The sequence below is a fragment of the Bos indicus genome, chromosome 19, assembly GCF_029378745.1.
Source record: "Bos indicus isolate NIAB-ARS_2022 breed Sahiwal x Tharparkar chromosome 19, NIAB-ARS_B.indTharparkar_mat_pri_1.0, whole genome shotgun sequence".
Lineage (NCBI taxonomy): Eukaryota > Metazoa > Chordata > Mammalia > Artiodactyla > Bovidae > Bos > Bos indicus.
The window spans coordinates 26,270,050-26,285,153 of record NC_091778.1 but is presented as its reverse complement, the minus strand read 5'-3'; the positions used below and the strand labels follow the sequence as shown (position 1 = coordinate 26,285,153).

At 53.0% G+C, this 15,104-nt stretch overlaps 1 protein-coding gene across 3 annotated transcripts in view; it reads right to left on the bottom strand.

Annotated features, from left to right (window-relative positions):
- The window catches only part of SPNS2 (SPNS lysolipid transporter 2, sphingosine-1-phosphate), a 109,988-nt gene that overhangs the window by 8,865 nt on the left and 86,019 nt on the right, over positions 1-15,104 (bottom strand). For all 3 annotated transcript variants that reach the window (XR_011561958.1, XM_070772862.1, XM_019981573.2), the window contains 2 exons: positions 13,156-13,221; positions 3,117-3,253 (listed from right to left, as the gene is read on the bottom strand). Coding sequence is in view for 2 of the 3 variants with exons in the window: in XM_070772862.1 (XP_070628963.1) it covers positions 3,117-3,253; positions 13,156-13,221 (203 nt within the window). In the remaining variant the exon portion in view is untranslated. The remainder of the gene's footprint in view (positions 1-3,116; positions 3,254-13,155; positions 13,222-15,104) is intronic.

Genomic DNA, 15,104 nt, shown 5'->3' with positions numbered 1-15,104 from the left:
CTGTCTTGCAGTGGTTTCTGTTAGCTTCTTATATATCATGGGAATTGATGTTTATTAGATAGGTCGCAAATATTTTCCACCATCATCTTTCTTTCCACTTTTTTACGGGGAGTTTCATCACACAGAAGCTTTATTTTGTGTTATTTAATTCAATGCTGTCCCAGCTGCTGATTTTCCCTTAATGGTTTCTGAATTTCATATCTTGCTCAGGAAGGGCTAGTCCATCCCAGAACTATACATATATATATTCTCTTTTCTTTTGTGTTTATTTTAGAAAGAGAAAGAAAATTGGAATGATGTCCTGTTCTCCTCGGTTACAAGAGCAGGCAGATAAGGCCTCTTTGACAAAGGATCCCATTGATCCTCACTCCTCCCGCTGGAGCTGGGTATCTTGTGCATCTGTCGTGACTTCTACCTTTGCCTGTATGTACACATATCAGGGGACAACATTTAGTGCCCCCTGTGTGCTTTAAAAAAAAAAAATCAAATGACCATGTTTTTCTCCATGCATCTTGTCCCACAACTTGCTTTTTTTCCCTTCATCTTTTGGAAACCCATTTCAGCTGGTTGATGTAGATCTCATTCATTCATTAGCTGCCAAGAATCTCATAGCATGAATACACCCCATTCTATCTGGGCATCCCCCTAGTCATGATCATTTAGACTATTTGTCTTCTCTCTCCCTGTCTCTTTTTTTCTATTACAAAACTACGACAAACGTCCTTGCATGCACCCGTCACTTGGTGTCCATGAGGTGGAGTGTCTCTCTTTGGTATATACTTCGAAGTAGAAGGCAGGGCTCTGGGGTATACCCAGAATTTTATAAAAATCCTGCCACTTTGCTCTCCAAAGAGGCTCTCCCAATTTACACTCCCACCAGCAGCTTTAATAACACTTGGTACTGTCAGCCTTTTTAATTGCTGCCAATCTGATGGGTGTGAAATGGCATCTCATTGTTGTTTTAATTTGCAGTGCTCTCCTTACTTTTGAAGCAGAGAACCATCTCTTCCTACATACATTGCCCTTTGGGGATCTTCCTCAGGAATTGCCTCTCACTATCCTTTGCCTATTTTTTTTTTACTGAGCTATTTGTCTTTTTCTTGTTGATTTTTATAGTTTGCTTTTAACTTTACTTTCATCTATCTGGGATTTATTTTGAAGTGTGGTTAGAAATACAGACCATATTTTATCTTCCATCCAGATGGACAGCCAGTCCTCCCAACACCATTTATTTGAGATGCAACTTTCATCCTTCCATGAAAAGGAGGACTCTGTTTCCTCAGTCTCTTAGTTTATCCCTCTGCTGTTTTAGTTAGAATAGCCATGTTGTGATAACCAATGGGGCAAGGCCCCTTTCACTGTTATTTTCACAATGCTCTTGGCTGTTCCTGGGCATTTTCTCTGCCAAATTAACTTCAGAATCACATTGCCAAGGTCCACCAAAACCCCCCATGGGACTCAGAACATTACAGCAGTGAATTTAGAGATGAATTGGGAGTGACCCGTCTGTTTCTCCCTCTGCCTCTGTTCATCTTCTCTCCCCAGCTCTCCTTTCCTTCCACACACCCGGAACAGTGCCCAGACTTGACATCATGGTCCTAGACTCACTGGTCAATCCCAGAGGCAGCCTCGTGGGCAGGACGAGACCCAGAGGAGGCCCAGGAGCCTCTTCTGGTCCAGTCCCAGTTTTGACTGTGGCCGTCAGACTTTACCTGATGCTGTAGGTCTGGAGCTTAGCTGACCTGACCCTCCTCCTTCAAGTTGCCCCATGAAGCAAAGCTGGAACCCCCAAATCTACCAGTTCTCTCTGCCCTCACCTCTAACCTTCTCTCCATAAATGTAAATCTGACTCACCCTTCCCTTCTTCAGACTCTCCCAGGATCCCAGAAAGAAGTTCAGGCCTCCCAAATTGGCAGTCAAGGCTCTCCATGACCTGGTCCCTGCCTTCCTCTCCAGTCAAAGCACTCTCCTCCTTGATCTGTCAACACTCTACACCATTTGTGCCTCCATAGGGCTGCTCCCTCAGCCCGTGCCATCTTCACCAAAAGGCCAAACCTGCCTGTCTTGCCTGCCCAGCTCAAGTGCCACCTCCTCCAGGAAGTCTTCCCTGACTATATGGATGTCAAAGACTGTTGTCTCTCTTCAGTGAGGACTTTCAGCACTTTGCATATCTTGAAAGTCTGAATGTGGGAGCTCCTGTCACATCTTCCCACCCCTAGCCTGGATGCTCCCAAGGCCAGGGTCTCCTCTTTTGTCCCCTAGGCTGAAAACTCCCTGAGGATAAGATCTGATTTTCCCCCTTCTTCCTCTATCTCCATCTACAATAGCCATCATGTGATTGTCCTTTCTCTGCTTGAACACCCCTAGTGATGGGACACTCACTACCTATCAGAGCAACATATCTCCTCTTTGGAAGAAAGAACAGAAATAAAAATGTGCTGAACACCTTCCATGTATGTGTCAGGGTGTGGACATCCACCCGTTCAGTTTTTTCTCACAATAGTCCTTCAAACAGAGAAGTGTTATCCCCCTATTGAAGATGAGGAAACTGAGGCTCAGAGAAGTAAAGCAAGTTTCTCCAGATCACAAAGTTGAATGGGCCACAGAACTGGGATCTTCAAACCCTGAACTGTGGGAGCCAAGTCAGAAACATCTTCCTTAGGTTAAACTGATGTTTATTTCCAGAGGACTTTGATCCAGGGAACTGGCTGGCCATTGGACAAAGAGCAAACTGTGTGAGGCCCAGAGAAAGGTGGCGATGTATCTAGAGTCACGCAGCAAGACGACAGCAGAGCCGAGACTAGAACCCAAGGTCCTGACTCCTTGGCCTGACTTGCTTCCCCCTCTTTCTCACATTCTCTGCAAATCAGAACCAGCTCAGGGAGAGTTAAGATGTCCCACTGGGCTACGAGTCCTTCAGCTCAAGCCCAGCACAGGGAAAGCCCATCAGCAAGGCCAGTGTATCGAAGTACCCAAAGACCCCCCTCATCGCAGTACACTTGAACCCAACAGGCTGGAACCCCAGTCTAGACTAGGACAGGCCACCCCCTGGAGGAACCAGGACACGTGGACGGGATGCACAGGAATGCCGGGTGGGAAGCCCGGGCAGGCCTCACCTGCTGGGGGATGAAGGAGCTGGAGAACGTGACCGCCGACCAGAAGAAAATCCCACAGCTGAGGATCACTTTCCTGTTGAAGCGGTCACCCAGGTAGCCGAAGATGGGGGCGGCCACCATGAAGCTGCAGATGAAAACTGCATGGGAAAGGAGAGTTTCAGGGGTGGGGTGAGGGTATGGGAGGGTCCCATGGCGGAGCCCACCTGCTCAGATCACCCAGCAAGAGACCAAGTGCCTTTTGAGGAAGCAGCCCCCACCCAAGAGGGGCAGCCTCGGCCAGGCCCCGGGCCCAGGGGAGCCAGGACAGCCCCGTTGGGTTAGGAGACCACACAACTACATCCTCTTCAATGCTCAGCGGTAGGTGAGCCCTTCGGGTACTTGAAAAGGGCTAAGCTATCCACTCCAGTGTTCTTGGGCTTCCCTGGTGGCTCAGCTGGTAAAGAACCTACCTGCAATGCGGGAGACCTGGGTTCAATCCTTGGAGAAGGGAATGGCTACCCACTCCAGTATTCTGACCTGGAGAATTCCATGGACTGTATAGTCCATGGGGTCGCAGAGAGTCAGACACAACTGAGTACTTTTCACTTTTTAAAAGAGTAAAGATTTATTCAGTGAACATTTTTATGCACCAGGGGCTGTTCTGGGGGTTCACCGCATCACATCTTGTGTGTCCTTCTGACCCCTGTCCCATGTCACTTCTCTCTCACACACACTCAGAGAGAAGTGATTTGCCCAGAGCCCCACTGGCAGTAAGTGTCCCAGTGGGGATTTGACCTCCTATCTGCCTGACTTGAGCCAGTCTTCTTTATACTTTGCCATACCGCTCTCTTTATTATATTTGAAAAAGAGGTTCAGAGAGGGAAAGGAACCTGCCCAAGGCCACACAGCAAAAGAGGGCAGAACTGAACCTGGAAACCCAGGTCTCATGCTGGCCTGATCACACAACCACCCTAACTCCCAGTAAGCTACAGAGGCTTTCCTAACAGTTAGGAACATTGTCATTTCTTTGTTCATTCATTCATTCAATAACTCGCTCATTCATCCATCCTTTCATCCATTCAACAAAGACGAAAATTCCTGGCCTCTTGAAGCTTTCATTCTAGTGAGAAACAGACAATAAAATTAAAAATATAGTATGTCAGGTGGTGACAAGTGCTAAGGAGGGGAAAAGGGCAGAAAAAGGAGATAGGAAAAGCGTGTCAGAGAAAAGAATACAAGCGTAAACATTTAAAATAGAAAGGTCAGAGAAGGTGACATTTCAACAAAGACCTGGAGGAGATGAGGAGATGAATCATGCAGATATTAGATTGAGGACAAATGCAAAGGTCCTGGAGCAGAAGTGGGCTTAGCATATTTGTGGAACAACAGAGACCAGAGTAGCTGATGTAGAGGGACCTGGAGGAAAGGCTAGATGGGGTAGGGCCTTGTGGGCCACTGAGGTGACTATGGCTTCTAGTGACAGAGGAAGACACCAGAGGATGCTGAGCAGAGGCGTGAGGTGACCTGGTTTTGTTCTTCCAGAACAAGAGAGCAGCAGAGTCTTAGAGGACCCCATGGGGATGGCTCTAGCAGGATGGGAGGGGCCTTGGGGGTCCCAGGTGGGATGAAGAGGCCAGCAAGGCCGGGTAGGCGCCAGGTCACACGGAGAGGCAGCCCCCGATTTCCTCCTCCTGGAAGGCGGACCAGCAGCTGACGGGCAGATGGCCAGACAAAGGCCGGGTGAGCAGACAGGGTGGCCTCTGACCGCCAAGTTGGACGTTCACAGGGGCTGGCTGGTCCCTCACAGGCCTGCGCCCCTAAGAGAAGAGACAGACGGAGGGAGGAGGGCAGGCTGGGGCCACGTGACTGTCTCTTATCCTCTGGAGGAAGACAGAGAGTGTGTATGGTGTGAGGATACTTTGTAATCCCAACTGGGTGATGCGGGCCTGCTGCAGAATCAGCACAGCAGAGAGGTGCAAGAATCTGGACTCCAGACACACTGTCCAGGCTCGAATTCAGCTCTGTTCCTTGCCAGCGGGGTGACCTTGGGCAGGTCACAACCTCTCTGTTCCTCATTCCATGGTATGCTGATAAATGTTTAGCAACTGTCTCTCCAAAAGGCGGGGGGAGGCGGGCCCTGATGAGTAGTGTTGCCAGTTTGCATGGTGCAAATACTCCCAATGTGGCCTGATTTCAAACTCCCAACATGATGTCACTGATCAGAATTGAGAAGAGATACGCAGTTCCACAGAGCTGTATATGAATCTACCATCCAGATTCAACAGACATAAATAACCTAAAGAACGCAGATAATAGATACAAGGCAGTAAAATAATTAGGAAGTGATGAATCTTGAGTGTTTATTACCTTTGTTTTTAATATGTTGTTTAATTATAAGTTGATGTAATTTAGTTTTTAACAACGGTCTGTGCTTAACAACAAGCTCACACAATTCCTGAAAATTTAACAATCAACTCTCAGGAGTCTAAGCCACCTCCAGCGTGCCAACTTCCTCATCTGTGAAATGAAGATAAAAATAGCAACTCCCGGCTAGCTCTGGGCACTACTGAGATAATGCTTGTAAAGTGCTTAATGCCACGCCCTGCCCAGAGTGGGTCAACCTTGGTCAACAAAGGGCCCTTGTGTAGATCAGTCAAGGTAGAAATTATTTCCTCGTATCTAGAAAAAGAATTATTCCTGCTGGGTCTGTCTCCCAGGATCTGCCTGAGATCAGAGCAGAATACGGGTAGGAAAGAGACTGCAGTCTCCTGAGGACTCCACATGTTAGGGAAGAAGGAAGACTCGTTCAGTCTATGCCTGTCTCTGCAAGGTGGGGAGTGGGCAGAAAAAAAATTAGAGTAGAAGTTGCCCCCGCTGTCCAACCAGGGAGCAGACCTCATCTGTGGGTTGCCCAGCTTAAAGAGTTAAAATGCCAAGGAACCAGCAAGTAGGGCTAAATTCTGCCAAGACAGTGAAGGGAGGCTTTCTGGAGGCAGTGATGCCAGAGATGGGCATTGAAGGCTCCATATGAGTTTACTGTGGTGATGATAACACTTAAAATCAAGAATACCAAAAGATCAGTTACAAATCGTATGACTGTATATTGGTTAATGAGCCATAATGCTGACCATTAATAATAACTGCAGTTACCATTTATGGAGCATTTATTCTAGGCAAGGCCCAGGGATGTACCCTGGACATAAGCACAGATCCTCTCAATCTGATTCTATTATCTTCATCTCACAGAAGATACAATAGAGGCTTAAAGGAGTGACATCACACAGCTAGTGTGTGGCTGAGGCAGAATTTATACTCCAACTTGACTCCAAAGTCCTTGCTCTAAATCACACTACAGACTGCCAGGCCGGGAAGGCAGAAGATCCCAGCTGATGTTCCAAAGGTCAGAGAAAGTTCAGGGTGTGTCAGGGACAGCAGGAAGATGCAGGAGGCTGCAGGCTGGGAAGGTGATGGAGGGAGCAGCAGGGGATGGGGATGGGGAGGGGGACCAGGCCGTAACCCCTAGGACCGGGTCTGGCGGTTAGTGAGTGGGCAGTGGGAGATCCGCAGCACTCTGGCGGTTAGTGAGTGGGCAGTGGGAGATCCGCAGCACTAGACAAGCCCCCACTGGATGGATGCAGAGAGGCTGAAGGAGGTGGGTCAGGCCTCAGCCTGACATCCAGCCATCCTGGTCCAACCCTACCCTCCTGTCCACAGGGGAACTGGAAGGCAACCCCTCTGGCACTTCCCCCACTGGTTTTGTGCATGCTCTGTGTGGCCAGATGCACCCAGGACTGCAGGTGGACTCCTGTTGGAGCAGCCGAACCCTTTCCCCACCCTCATCCTGCCAAAGGGCACCGAGTCCCATTTTACAGCCGGAGCCACTGGAATGTGGAGGAAATTGCTCAAGATGACACAGCAACCCTCTTGACCTTGGCCTCCCTTCTTCCTCAGGGCCTTCCCCTTGGGGACAAGGGAGTCCAAGGTCAGCAGGAAGACTCAATCCATCTTGACAGCCCTCCCCTTCTGCTCAGGGGAGACAAGAGAAAGGACCTTTCCTGGCCCTCAGGGATGTCACAGGCCAGCAGAGAGGCCTGAACACAACCAGGTAGGGACCAGAGGAAAACAAATTCCCGACGGGAGGAACAACACGGGCAAAGGCCTGGACAGGTGACCCATGTCCCAGGAAAGGGCCAGAGCCTTCTCCAGCCAGCAGGAAGCTCTGATGAAAATAAAGACCAGCCCAGGCTAGAAGCTTCCCAGGCCCACCACCGCCAACCCCATAGTCTGTTTATTCGAGGAGAGCTTTCTGGGCAGAGTGGCTGCCCCACCCCTGGTCTCGGCAGGGATGGCTTTCCCAGCACGAGGACATCCTGTGGTCAGGGTGTGGGGATGCCCTCCGTCAGCTCACATGTGCTGAGCCCACAGGTCCCAGACAATGGAGCCACAGGCAGGGAGCCAAGGCAGGGGGCAGGGCCTCGGAGGGCGGTGTGGGAGGAGTCGGAGCCCCTGGCTCACCAGAAGAAGCTGGGTCTGAGCCTTGCTGTTTCCTCTGCAAGATGGGCGATGCCCCTTCCCACTTTTTAATTTTTTTGCCTCCCAGCACTGGCTTCCTGAATAGCACAGTGGTAAAGAATCCACCTGCCAATGCAGGAGACGCAGGTTCAACCCCTGGATTGGGAAGATCCCCTGGAGGAGGATCCCGCTCCAGTATTCTTGCCTGGAGAATCCCACGGACAGATGAGCCTGGCGAGCTACAGTCCATGGGGTCACAGAGTCGGACACGACTCTTGTGGGATCTAGGTCCCTGGGGACAGAACCTGCATCCTCTGCAGTGGAAGCGCAGAGTCTTAACCACTGGACCGCCAGGAAGTCCCACCTCCTCCTCGCAGGGCCAACAGGAAGTCATCAGGGCTTGGCGCCCTCCACCTCTTGTGGTGCTGGCTGAAAGCCTTCTCCCGGTGGGCCTGATGAGGAGGCCAGCACCCACAGCTCGGAGCAACCCCCACTGAGAGCTCTGAGCCCTGGTAGGCAGCCCCAGGAACCCTTCTACCACCACCCCCCTCCCTGCACCCCATCCCTTGGGGCTGCTGAGGAGGTAGTCCTGGAGCAGGAGTGGGTGAGGTCTGCACTGGGGGAGCCCTGGACTCCCATACCATGGCCTTGGAGCACGTACCCAGCCCCACCTCAGCCTGGGCTGGACCAGGGTTATTTTTACAAAATCCGGATCCGACCAACTTATTATTGGAAGGAGACTCGCCATCCTCCACATCCTGTGGGCAGGGAGGGAGCTCAGGCAGGCAAGGGGCGGTGGGGGTCAGGCTATGCCTGCCCATGGGATATGGAGGATGGAGGCCCAGGCCAGCTAAGATGACCAGGAGGACCCAGATCAGCGCCCACCCCCCGATCGGTGCCTGGACACCCATCACACTCAAGAGGAAGGAAGGAGGGGGACTACACCTCTTGCAGACTCTGCTCAGGATATAGACCCTAGGCTGGCCACTGAGGCCTCAGGAAGAGAGGTTCTCCAGCATCCCTTCAGACAGGAGGGCCGTGAGGGGACAGCCACAGGGGCTGCCCAACTTTGCCTGCAGAACCTGAGTCTTTGCCAAAGCTGGAGGATATTGCCGGGCTGGCCGAAGTTGGGAGGGAGCAAAGTGGGGAGGGAGACTCAGTCCCAAAGCAAAGGCGCCGTCTGGTTTCAGTCTGAGCTGGCCCTTCCTCTGTCCCCTGCCCCCGAATCCTAGCCCTTCCTCGTGATGCCACAAACCCCAGCCCTGAGTTGCCTCCCAGCTTCCCCCTCCATCTGCTCCCACACTCAGCCTCAGCGTGACCCTCCTGATGCACACACCTTACAGGGACCAGCCCTGATCTGCTATCTTCTCTGGCTCCCCGCTGCCTCCAGACAAAACCCAGATGCTCCACACCATCAGACCCCACCTGCTGTCCCCAGCCCCTCACCTTAGCTCTCCCCACGACAAAATTCACACCAGAGCCAGCACAGCCCTCACTCTCACTCCCCGCTCCCCTGAGCTGCATTTATGCCAGTGTCCTCAGATCCAGCTTCTCATTCACTTATTTTCTCTTCAACTGGGTCTAGTCTACTTGTTAACTCATCTAATTATGTTTTATTTTAATACTTATATTTTTTACTCTGGAATTTCGAATTTAGGGCTTTTAAACATCTCTTTTTTTTTTTTTTTTAAATAATGTGCTATTCTAGTCCTATAAATTCTACTCGTTCTTTAGAGCTTTGAGTGTTAAACATACCTAACGTAAAGTCCTTTCAAATGAGTCTGTTCTAATGCTTTAGGAGTGGGTTTCCCCATTTTCGGAGCTGGGGGACTCTCTCCCACAAATGTGGGTTTCCCTGTGTGCTCTGTTCATTTTGAATTTGGGTTTGTCTTCAGTGGGAATTGTAACCTGTGTCCTGTGCAGGTCCTGGGTCATGACAGCTTCCCTAAGGAGCAGTTTGGAACTTGTTTCTCCTGGGATTCCTGAAAACAGATGCCTGTCTGTGGAAGTGGGTGGAATTCCCAGGCCTGTACAAAGCACGAGCTAGACTCGGCTCCCTGCTAAAATGCTGAACCAAGGAAGCCATGTCTTTTCACGGATGGAAAAACTGTCCATCAGCCTGGGTATATAGCTTGAAATCAGGGAGCTTGCCCCGGGCAGAAACTGAATCACCCAGATATTGGTGATCAACTAAAAACACAGGGACCCAAATCTGCTCTGCACAATCTTCAAAGTAAAAAATACCCCCAAGTCTGGAAACTGGGCCAGACTAGTCATACTTTGATGAATCTGGGTGATGGCTCTATGGAAACCTGTTACATTATTCTATGATTTGTGTATATTTGAAAGTCTTCGTGATAAAAAATGTTTACATTAAAAATACTGTAACAAGCTTCTAAGACATATGCTGGTCCCCACTTGGCTTTGGTACTAGCTCCCACTCCTGTTTCCGAGTTCAACTCTTTGTTTCTATCACCTGGAAATGTCCCTGCTAGCTTTAGCTTTCAAACTCAGCTATGTCATTTAAATATGTTTTCTTGACACATTTTATCCAGCTGGAAGGGGGAAACTCTGACAAATCAACAAGCTAACTGAAGTCCTTTCCCCTGTACGTGTGTGTGTGTGTGCTCAGGCACGTCCTACTCTTTAAAGGCCCCATGGACTGTAGCCACCAGGCTTCTCTGCCCATGGAATTCTCCAGGCAAGAATACTGGAGTGGGTTGCCATCCCTCCTCCAGGGGATCTTCCTGACCCACGGATCAAACCCAAGTCTCCTACGTCTCCTGCATTGGCAGGCAGATTCTTTACCACTGTGCCACCTGGGAAGCCCTGCTTTCCCCTGAGCAAACTCTAAGTCATCCTTCAAAGCCCCACTCAAATGTCCCCTCCTTGGGGAAGTCTTGGCTTGCCACCAGACACAGCTAGGTCCACGCTCTCTGCTACAACCACCACCACCCCAGGCTCCCACAGTCTCCGCTGGATGGGGACTAAATATGTCTTCTGTTCCCATCAATACAAGGAATCTTCCTGCATGCAAGGACTGAGTCCGAGGCAGAGCCTAGCACAGGGTCTTCTGAGCAGTAGGTTTGGCAACAGCTGCCCCTTTAGGTGTGGGCTCTGGGGACTCTTGACTTCCCAAGACAGCAAGACCCAAGAGCTGTACTTCTGCTGTGGGCTTTCGCAGAGGCTGAGCTATGGCTGCTGCAGCCGAGGGGCTGGCTCAGAGCTGGCAGCAATATGCGAGGGGGCTGCCAAAAGTAGGCTCTTCCCAAACCAGCCTTCATGCTCTGGTCCCCAAGGGAAAACAGCACGGGCAGGCCCAGGCCGAACTCTCCGCCCCTGCCCCCCAACCCTGTCTCCTGGCCCAGCAGCCCCTGGTGCCCACAAATAAGCAGGCATCCCAGCCCTCAATCCTGGCCCTTTGATCTGGGCAAGCACCAACACCTGGCTGGCGCCCTCCACCTGGCTCCGACCTTATCAGTGCTTGGGGAAGAGACAGGTGCCTGGGGCCCAGGCCAATTTGATGATTTGCCTGGTAGCCCACTGAGTCACGTCCTGGTCCAGCCCACCTGGCTTCTTGGCTCAGTTGGCCAGAAGGGCAAGGACACTCTGGGGAGCCCTCCCAGCTGGTGCCCAGGGTAGGGGGTAGGATGAGGACCACAGGGCGAAGACTAGAGGGTCTTGGAGAGTGCTGGAAATGCTCACCACGGCCTAGAGGCACTCACCCAAAGAATGTTGAGATGCCAGACATTCTGACGCCTGGGACAAGCCTCACCAATCCAGTGAGTGTCTGTGTCCCATCCCAAGCCAGGAAGACCCCATACGCAGAAGTCCCAATGCCAGGCCTGCTACTCTCTCACCATGAGACCTTGAGCAAGTCACTTCCCCTCTCTTGACCTCTATGCTTCCATCCTGAAAGTGAAGCTGACCAAAGGGAGCTTGGAGGAGGACGAATCAAAGAAGATGATGCTGTGGATGGTCTGTCCACCTCCAACCAGGTGACCAGGGATAAGTAGGGGCTGCCATGACTTCTCTCTTAACCAAGACAGGCACAGCCCAGGACATAACTGTGGCAAAGCCATGACCCTGGCAGCCCTCCCACCCTCTCCCTGGGTGGATGCACTGGTCCTGACCTCCATCAGTGGGAGTTGAATGGAGGAGATGGAAGCGGAGGAAAATCAGTCAGCAACCTGGAAGGGGATGAGGCTTGGGCTGGGTCCCCAGTGACTCAGGGGCTCTGGAGGGAGGAGGATGGGCAACAAGGCTCCCTCCTGCCCTTCCCTCACCAGCTTGGCAGCCTGCTCCCTCCCACACTCCCATCGGGCTTGACCTCAGTCTCCCCCGTCTCCCAGGCTCTAAGTGCTGGTCAGTGCATTGCCCGGAGCCCAGGAGGCTGGAGGAACCTGTCCCAGGCTCCAAAGCAGGATGACTTGCTCTGACCCAGCCAAAGGAGGCCAAGCAAGGGCAGGGAGGGGGCAAGGAGCCCACAGAGGGGCTTGGGAGGTGATGTCTGCAGAGGCGAGGGGGACCTGGATGCCCTTAGGAGAAGCTGGGCCCCAAAGACTTGCCCCAGTCCCAGCTCCGTCCATTCTCACCTATTAGGGCTGAACCCTGGAGCTATACATCTGCCTTCTCTCTAAGCCCAGAAGACCCCACCTAGGAAGTGAGAAACGGAGCCTGGCTGAGTGGCTGTGGCTCAAGGAGGCCTGGCACCAGGCATGCTGGAATGCCACCCAGACAGGTCAGGCAGGTTCCTGGACAGAGCCAGCTCTCTCCACCCCTGCCTCCCCGGAGAGCCCGGGAGGGGACGGGGTTCCCAGACTGGAATGCAGACCACAGACCTTCTCCCCTACATCTAGCTGGGCCTCACAGCCGGAGGAAACCAGGGCCAAGGGAACCAGCCACACAGCAAGGTCAGGGCCGGGTCAGGACCAGCCCTAGGATGTAACACTGCTCCGAGTCTCTGCCCCGGCATGGGGGTCCTGCTGAGGGCATGGCCAGCAGGGCCACAGCCCGTGGGAGGGCCAGGAGCTCAGGTCCAACAGGGCCACTGGGCAGGTGCAAGGTTGACATGGACCCTGGAGGGAGGGGCAGAGAGGCTGGAATAACTGCATAATCACCTGCTGTGCTGCCCTGGCCCAGGGAGGGTGGGCCCTGCCTCCCCATCAGTCCCAAGGCCAGGATCTCAGGCGAGAGGGGCGAGAACCTCAGACCCAGGTCTAGTCTGGGACCCAGGTTTCTCAGGCTCCTGCCCTGGGTCTGCAAACTGCTCCGAGGCTGACCAGCTAGAATTTCCTGCTTTGGCATCTGAGAGGTGATTCCCAGGCGCCTGCGTTCTTACCCACAGCCCTGAGGGCAGGTGCTGTTTGTTTTACAAGAATAGAAGCAGAGACTGGGAGAAGTGGCGCCTTATGTGAGTGACAAGGTGGGATGTTGGACACGAAGCTCACGTTCTTTTCAGCAAGTCAGGACCACGGAAGAGATGGGCAGGGAATCCCCACCAGGTAGAAAGCCAGGTTGGGGGACCAGGATGGGAGACGGGCCTCACCTGACTGCAGCAAACCGGCGCCGCGGTCCTTGACCCCAAAGTGTTGCTGGATATCCAGAAGAACGCCTGGGAGGAGAAGACAGAGGGTGATTATTGGAGACGCCTGAGCCCAGGGCACCCTCACCCCTCTGCCCACCCAAGTGACCCTCAGCCTCCACTCAGTCCTCTTTCCACCCCTCTGGGTCCAGCTTGGCCCCAACTAGAGAACTCCACCCTGCCCAGTTATCCAGGCCACTGGGGGCCATGGAGGCCAAGTGTCCATCCTGCAGTGTTTAACCCTGCACTCTGCCAGTGTGGGGTCCGAGGAGCAGACAAGCGAGGCTCCTCCATAATCACTCAGCCCACCTAGGGCAGGCAAGCCTCCTACTGACAGCCTGGGCCTCTTGCCCACCTGCAGCCCAGCCCCAGACTAGGAGCTGGAACCCCAGAGGTGGACCCTGCCCTCAGGGGAGACCCTGAAGCCCACAGCCCAGAGAGTGGATAGGCAGCCTCTGAAAGCTGCAGGGAAAGCCCTCTGACCAAGGAGAGGGTGGTGAGAGCATGCAGGCAATGCTTATACCTGCTCACCTGCACATGTGCACAAACACATCCCCCCAGCTGTCCTCAGGAGTATAGTAGGACCCCCAGTTTTCCAATGAGGAGCCAAGATGCAGAGGGAAGCAGGTAGGGCTCTGGGCCTGCTTTCCTGGGGGAATGGGAGCCTTTGAGGTCATGTCTGCCCTTCACCCAACTTCCAACCACCTCTGCACTCCCGCTAGGAGTGTCAACGGGGTTAGTAACTAGGACAATTAGAAACGATCGACAGCTGTGGACGGACCGGGCCAGCAACGTCCTGGCCCCCTCTGACCTCACCCAGCCCTCTACCAGGGCTCCTGGGTAAGCACAACCCTCTGCCCCCACAGGCCCCAGGGCCTCTGCCTCAGCTTATCTCAGGACAACAGGAGGCCGGACCACAGGCCAGAGCCCCCCTGACCACTGCACCTCTGCACTGAGAAGGAAAAGGGGAGACAGGAGACAGGGCCTCTCTCTGGAGCTCCCCACACAGGGGACAGAGGAAGGGACCAGACCCCGCCTTCCAGGAACTCCTAGAACAATTCAACACGGCGATGCTGACGCCAGCATCTAAAATGATGGTGGTTCATATTGTTTTGTTGTTGTTTAGTCACTCAGTTGTGTCCGACACTGCGACCCCATAGACTGTAGCCCACCTACAGGCTCCTCTGTCCATGGGATTCTCCAGGCAAGAAAACTGGAGTGGGTTTCCATTTCCTTCTCCAGTGGTTCCTATTACTGAGCATTAAGTGCTTTATCAGTTTAGCCCTCACACAACCCTGGGTGGCTGGTACTATCGTCCCACTGGATAGATGAGGAAACAGAGGCACAGAAGGTCAGGCCACAAGTTCAAAGTCACAGGGAAATGGTTGAAAGTGGAATATCCAAACACAGTACGAAGGTCCCGTCCAGTGGCCGGCGCTGCAGAAGATGCCACTGTCCCCCCGACCCAAAACCCAGGGCTGGGATGCCCAGGGATTTCCTGTTCTAGCAGCCTGACAGTCAAGAGCAGCTGGTCTCCTCCTTGTTAATACCCAGAGAGGATTCACCATAATTACCCATAATGAAGAGGCTGTGTGAGACCCAGCTAACGACTTAATAACCGGGGCGGGCTGCGACTTTACCTCGAAGGCGGAAACCAGGGGCCAATCCTGGGTCTGTGGATGGCAGAGCCATCAAGTGGGACCTCCGAGGTGCCCCCGACTCAGACTCAGAGGCCTCAAGTTCCATCAGGGGCTATGGGTGGCTTGGCTGAGTTCGGGAAGCCACCCACACTCACCTCCCCGCCTCACAGCCCATTCCCAGTCCTGAGCCAGGGCCTGTAGCTTTTTGATCTGATCACAGCCCTCTCACATAATCACCATCACCGGTGCCTCCCCTGGCTTCATCAAGCCATG